The sequence below is a fragment of the Elephas maximus genome, chromosome 2, assembly GCF_024166365.1.
Source record: "Elephas maximus indicus isolate mEleMax1 chromosome 2, mEleMax1 primary haplotype, whole genome shotgun sequence".
NCBI classification, from domain to species: Eukaryota; Metazoa; Chordata; class Mammalia; order Proboscidea; family Elephantidae; genus Elephas; species Elephas maximus.
In genome coordinates, this window is record NC_064820.1 from 49,721,536 (window position 1) to 49,727,950 (window position 6,415).

The following is a 6,415-nucleotide window of genomic DNA, read 5'->3' on the forward strand; positions in this document are numbered from 1 at the left end:
CCCGTAGGGCTCCCAAGGAGTACCTGGTGGATTCGAACTGCCAGCCTTTTAGTTAGCAGCCAAACTCTTAGCCACTATGCCACCAGATTGGAAACCCTGGTGATGTAGTGGTTAAGTGCTACAGCTGATAACCAAAAGGCCGGCAGTTGGAATCCACCAGGCGCTCCTTGGAAACTCTATGGGGCAGTTCTACTCTGTCCTATAGGGTTGCTATGAGTCGGAATCGACTTGACAGCAGTGGGTTTTGGTTTTTGGTGCTGGGATTACAGTACATTGGTGCTCTAAACCCATTGCCATCGAGTCGATTCCGACCCATAGCAACCCTATAGGACAGAGTAGAACTGCCCCTTAGGATTTCCAAGGAGCAGCTGGTGGATTTGAACTGCCGACCTATTGGTTAACAGCCAAGCTCTTAACCACTGTGCAACCAGGGCTCCCTACATTGGAGCTCTGGATACATATAATTTGGACATCATGATCAAACAAGGACAAGTGTTAGAAGACTTCCTGGAAGGAGTTAACTCTGAGGCTAGCCTTGAAGGATCATCAGAAGTTAGCTGAGTGAAGAACAGAGAAGGAGTGATGGGGAGAAGGATCCAGGTAGAGGAAAGGTTCCCGGGCATAAATGTTCAGGGCCTTTTTAGGGAAGAGCAAAAAGTTCTGTAATGGTTGGACTGAAGTGTACATGTGGGCGTGGGGACAGTGAATAGAAATGATGGAAGCTGATGCTGAAGAGATGGGCAAGGTCTGATCAAAAGGGTTCTCTGGGTAAGCAAAGGAGTTTCAACTTTATCCTGAAAGCCAGATAAGCATCATCAAACACTAAACCTTCCTTGGGAGGCAGGAATTGGCATCAAAACCTGTGTGTGGAAGACTCACGCTGGTCAAAGGGAAGAGCACCGACCGTGAACTGAAAAATTACTGTCACTATTGCTTATGAGCTCTGTGAGCTGGGGAAAGCCACTTAAACTCTGCGCCTGTAAAATAGAGGGGCTGATCTAGATCCCTATCTGTCCCAAATACCTATGCTCTTATAATCTCTGGTACACCCTTTGATTTTTTTTTTTTTTTTTTCCAGAAAAGGTGGCTATTAAGATCCTGGACAAGACCAAGTTAGACCAGAAAACCCAAAGGCTACTATCCCGAGAAATCTCCAGCATGGAAAAACTGCATCATCCCAACATCATCCGGCTTTACGAAGTCGTAGAGACCTTATCCAAGCTCCACTTGGTGATGGAGTATGCGGGGGGTGGGGAGCTCTTTGGGAAAATTAGCACTGAAGGGAAGCTGTCAGAACCAGAAAGCAAGCTCATCTTCTCCCAGATTGTGTCTGCCGTGAAGCACATGGTGAGCAGGGGCCCCAGGAATGAAAGTCCTACCTCCACTCCAACCCCATTGGGATTGTGGGGCTTTAGGTTACCATCATTTAAGCATCCCAGATGGCTTTAGTCCTGCAAGGGCAGACAGACAATAGTCCCTGTGTGAGAGTCACAAGTCTGGCAAGGATGGTGCTTTTTACCTCTGAAGCAATGTCCAGGGGTCTCCATTTACACAGCAGCCTCCTTACTTTTGGGGAGTTGGCAGGAGTCCGTCTGAGCAGCCAGGATGAACATCACCCACTCCTTAGTCACACCTATTTCTGGAACCTCATCTACTACCAGGACAGCTGGCTCCTCCCTGCTTCTTGGCCTTGCCTTCCTAACTGTGTCTAGGATGTCCTCTCCCCTCTAACCTCTTCTCACATTCCAAATCCTACCCATGTTTCATGATCCAGCTCAGTTTGATCTTTCTTGCCTTTGGTGAACTCCTCTAGCTCTCACTGCCTCTGTGCCCAGCAGATTAACATTTGATTATGTCATTCTTATTTTAGTTCTCTGTTTCTTTAGACAAATCTGGACTCTTAAGCAGACTCCTTAGTTCCTCTAAGAACTGATTCTTTTGTGCCCTCTCTATTGTTGGCCATATTGCTGGGCACACAGGAAGAACTTGACTTGTAGACCTGACTACCACCTGTTGGCATAAAACTTTTGGCCACTGTCTTTACCCAGATCTCGGTCCAACTGGTCTGTCCAACTGGTAGGAAAGAGACACTTGTCTTGGGTCTAAATTAGTTGAGAGGTTGTTTTTAGTTCACTCCTCTGTGAGGCAAGAACTGGGCCAGTGATCTTTTGGCCAAAGATCCACCAGCAGGAGAATTAGTGACCTAAAAAAAACCCAAACCAAACCCATTGCCATTGAGTCGATTCTGGCTCATAGTGACCCTATAGGACAGAGTAGAACTGCCCCATAGGATTTTCAATGGGGTGCCTGGTGGATTTGAACTGCTGACCTTTTGGTTAGCAGCCATAGCTCCTAAACACTACACCATCAGGGTTTCCACTAGTGACCTAGAGCCCAAAATAGCAGTAAGAAGGGGAAGGGGGAGGGAAAAGAAATGAGCAAGAGAGAGGAGCCTGGTGGCGGTGGTGGTGGTGGGTGTTTCAGACTTATGGTACCACCAGTTGTCATTTAAATGGCCCTATGCTGGGGAGAGTGCTATGGCTGCTAACCAAGAGGTCGGCAGTTCGAATCTGCCAGGTGCCCCTTGGAAACTCTATGGGGCAGTTCTATGCTGCCCTGTAGGGCCGCAATGAGTCGTAATCGACTTGACGGCAGTGGGTTTGGGTTTTTTTTGGTATGCTAGGGAGAAGGAGAGATGTGGCAGTCTGCTTCTGTAAAGATTATAGCCTTGGAAACTATATGGGGCAGTTCCTGTCTGTCCTATGGGTCACTATGAGTTGGAATTGACTTGACAGCAATGGATTTTTAACAGGTGCTGTGGGTGACTTTTCCCCGGGCCAGGCCCATAGTAAGCAATAGAACTGAGGGGTGAAGAATCTTCCACATTCTACTTGGAAGATAAATCTGGCGGGAGAGCAGAAGAGAATTGAGCAGTAGAAGGTGCAGACATGAGTCTTCTGAAGCTTTACACCCCGCCATTCCTCCCAGCTACCTGAAAAGGGGAAGGGTGAATCATAGATTATGTGCCAGTACTACACTGAGCACTGTAGATACAGCATCATCTACAGTTCTCATAGCAGCCTTGTGCGGTGCTTATCAATGTCCCCATTTAAAAGGAAGAAACTTGACACATTACACAGCTGGCATAGCTGAACCTATAATTAACCAAGCTGTCAGGCTCTAAAGCCTGGATATTCACCTCAGGAAGCTCATTGGGAAAAGTAACATTAAACCATTTCCCAAGAGCCTTTGGGATTGAAAGGTCAAGGATTCTCAGATCATCTGTCTAGATCCAGAACGCAAGGGTGGGGGTGGGGGTAAGGCATGCGGCTCACAACCCACAGTGGGACCTGTTGTTAGAACCTTGCCAAATAGTCTTCTCTCCTCTACTGAATTCTGAAAAAAAGGTGCCCACCCAAAGGAGCATGGTTGAAAAGTTAACAGAGGACTCCAAGCCTTCCTGGTCGTGGCCCCAGTCAAGAGATCACTCAGCCAGAAAAAGGCTGTGTATGGCCTAAAACACTAAGGATGACTGCTTCATTGTGTTTCAGAACGTGTATTTCATAAGACCCTGTTCTTATTTCTGGCACTAATTCCTAAGTCTATATATATGGAACAGGCTCAGCCCTCACCCCACAGAACGGAACCTTTGATCTACTTTGGGGGTGTGGGTGTTTCATTTGGCTAAAGGTTATGACAGGGCTACTCTAGAGGTTTGCTGACGTGATCTAAGTTGATCTCCATTGAGTTTGTTATTACATCACTTCATTGTCACAGAGCAACTGATAAATTTTCTTCTATAGGATTTTACTTTGAAAACGGTAATTCTTCTCTTATATCTTCTTCCACAGCATGAAAACCAAATTATTCATCGAGATCTAAAGGCAGAAAATGTGTTCTATACTAGTAATACTTGTGTGAAGGTGGGCGATTTTGGATTCAGCACAGTAAGTAAAAAAGGTGAAATGCTGAACACTTTCTGTGGGTCTCCTCCCTATGCTGCCCCTGAACTTTTCCGAGATGAGCACTACATCGGCATTTACGTGGACATCTGGGCGTTGGGGGTGCTTCTGTACTTTATGGTGACTGGCACCATGCCGTTTCGGGCAGAGACTGTGGCCAAACTGAAGAAGAGCATCCTCGAGGGCACGTACAGCGTGCCTACGCATGTGTCAGAGCCCTGCCACCGGCTCATCCGAGGAGTCCTTCAGCCAATACCCACGGAGAGGTATGGGATCGACCACATCATGAACAATGAATGGATGCAAGGGGTGCCATACCCCATCCCTTTGGAACCCTTCCAACTGGATCCAAAACATTTGTCAGAAACCAGCACCCTCAAAGAAGAAGAAAATGAGGTCAAAAGCACTTTAGAACACTTGGGTATTACAGAAGTGCATATTCGAAATAACCATGGAAGAGATGCTCGGAGTTCAATCACAGGGGTCTATCGAATCATTTTACATAGAGTCCAAAGAAAAAAGGCATTGGAAAGTGTCCCAATAACGATACTGCCAGACCCTAAAGAAAGAGACCTAAAGAAAGGGTCCCGTGTCTACAGAGGTATAAGACACACCTCCAAATTCTGTTCAATTTTATAAATTGCAATAGACTGCTGGTAATTAACCAAGATCGTTGTTGCTGCTTTTAAATTTTTTCAGACAACTTGAGTGGAGACATTTTTGTAATTTTTAAATAAACTTAAATGGATGCTTTTGAGCTATGTGTTTTCTTTTTTCCAAATTGTCTGTCCAGATTTTAGCTTGATTTGGAACTTTGTCTTTCTCTCAAAATCTGGAATTCATACAATTAATAAACAAATATTTATTCAGTGTCTACTTTGTGGCAGGCACTGTTTAAGGTACTGGGGAAACAGCAAAGAATAAGGATAAGCCAGGTTCTTCCTCTCTTGTGCAGGATGTTCAAGGGCAAAAGACACCAATGGATTACACACAGACACAAATTAGATAATGATAAATGGTATGCAGAGAATTAAAAAAGGGTGATCTGATGTTAATAGGCTTTCGACTTTGGAGTAGCTCATTACAGTGGATGGCAGTCTGAGATCTGAATGAGACTCACTCTTGAAAAGCGGGCCAAGAGCTTTCTAGGCAGCCTGGAGGTTTGAGACTCAGTTCCCCCCACCCCCCGCCCACCCCAAATAGAGCCTAAGGCAAAGGCTTCCACGTAGAGGAGTTTATTTGGAAAGTGATCCCAGAGAGCAGGAGTGAGGGACACGGACAGAAGCAGTGGAAGGGGGAAAGCCAATATAAAGATACGTTATCAAGTTGGCCACTGCTACAAGTGACTGGTGTTCAATCCTGCAGAGCTTTTGAGGAAAAAAAAAAAAAAACACATCTTCGGTATCTGCCCAGGGACAGAGGCAGATTATCCAATAGGCAAGGTAAGCACAGGCTTACTTGTGCTCACTTATTAATCTCTAATGATCAGCTAATGTGGTGAAGCCTATGTGAAATTGCTCACTACAGATTAGCAAGTAAGCATAAGTAAACCTGTGCTTAACTTGCTTACTGGGTCATCCACCCCTGTCAGGGATTGCAAATTCGAAAAGAGTGATTCTGTAGGAAGGTGCTGTGAGGTTGGGAGGATGACATACTTAGAAGCAGAATCTTTGATGTGGTGAAAAAATGTGAAATGTTTACTACAGATGATCTTGTCTATTGTATAATCCGCCCGATGAAAGGGGATGGCATTTACCCATCATTTCCCGTCCACCACTGGTCAAGGATAGCCCCGTGGGTATCATCTGCTCTATACTTCCAGGTTATGCTGTTGAGTGCCAAGTGAGTTCCCCATGCCTTTCATGCTTTCATGTCAGAGAATCCCTGGAGCAGGAAGTAAGAGGTACACAGCCCTGGCCTAGGACAAGGTACTGTCAGGTAGCACCTACATGAAGCTGTCAAAACCTGCATGGAAATGGTCACCGCATCGGTGGCTGGAGGAAGAAGTGTGGCTGAAGGATCTGAAGTGGTTGGTGCACAGGAGCTGTCTAATACAGCCTGCCCTGTCCCTTGATCTACTCAGATTCACCGTCTGTTAAATCCAATTGATCGCCAAGTTAGTCTCCTTCAAGGTGGTGGGATCTGGAAGGACGCAATGCAGATTAGTAGATCAAGCCACAGCAGTGCTTCTCAAACTCTAGTACATCAGAGTCACCTGGAGGGTTTGTTTAACTACAGACCCTGAGGCCCCACCCCAGAGTTGGTTTAATAACTCTGGGGTGGGGTGGGGGCAAGAATTTGTATTTCTAACAAGTTACCAAGTGATGCTGATGCTGCTAATCAAAGGACCACACCTTGGGAACCAACAAATTACAGTCATTGCTGCAGCTGGTTTTGAGGCCAAAATTGACTCATTAGCTCCTCCTCCATCACCCATTCTAAATTTCCCTCAC

The 6,415-nt window shown here is 45.9% G+C and overlaps 1 protein-coding gene across 1 annotated transcript in view; it reads left to right on the forward strand.

The window, feature by feature from the left end:
• The window catches only part of NIM1K (NIM1 serine/threonine protein kinase), a 70,471-nt gene extending 65,801 nt beyond the window's left edge, over positions 1–4,670 (forward strand). The window contains exons 3-4 of the mRNA XM_049863251.1: positions 1,079–1,347; positions 3,852–4,670. Of these exons, the coding sequence (XP_049719208.1) occupies positions 1,079–1,347; positions 3,852–4,601 (1,019 nt within the window). The 3' untranslated portion in view covers positions 4,602–4,670. The remainder of the gene's footprint in view (positions 1–1,078; positions 1,348–3,851) is intronic.
• The last annotated feature ends 1,745 nt before the right edge of the window (positions 4,671–6,415 follow it).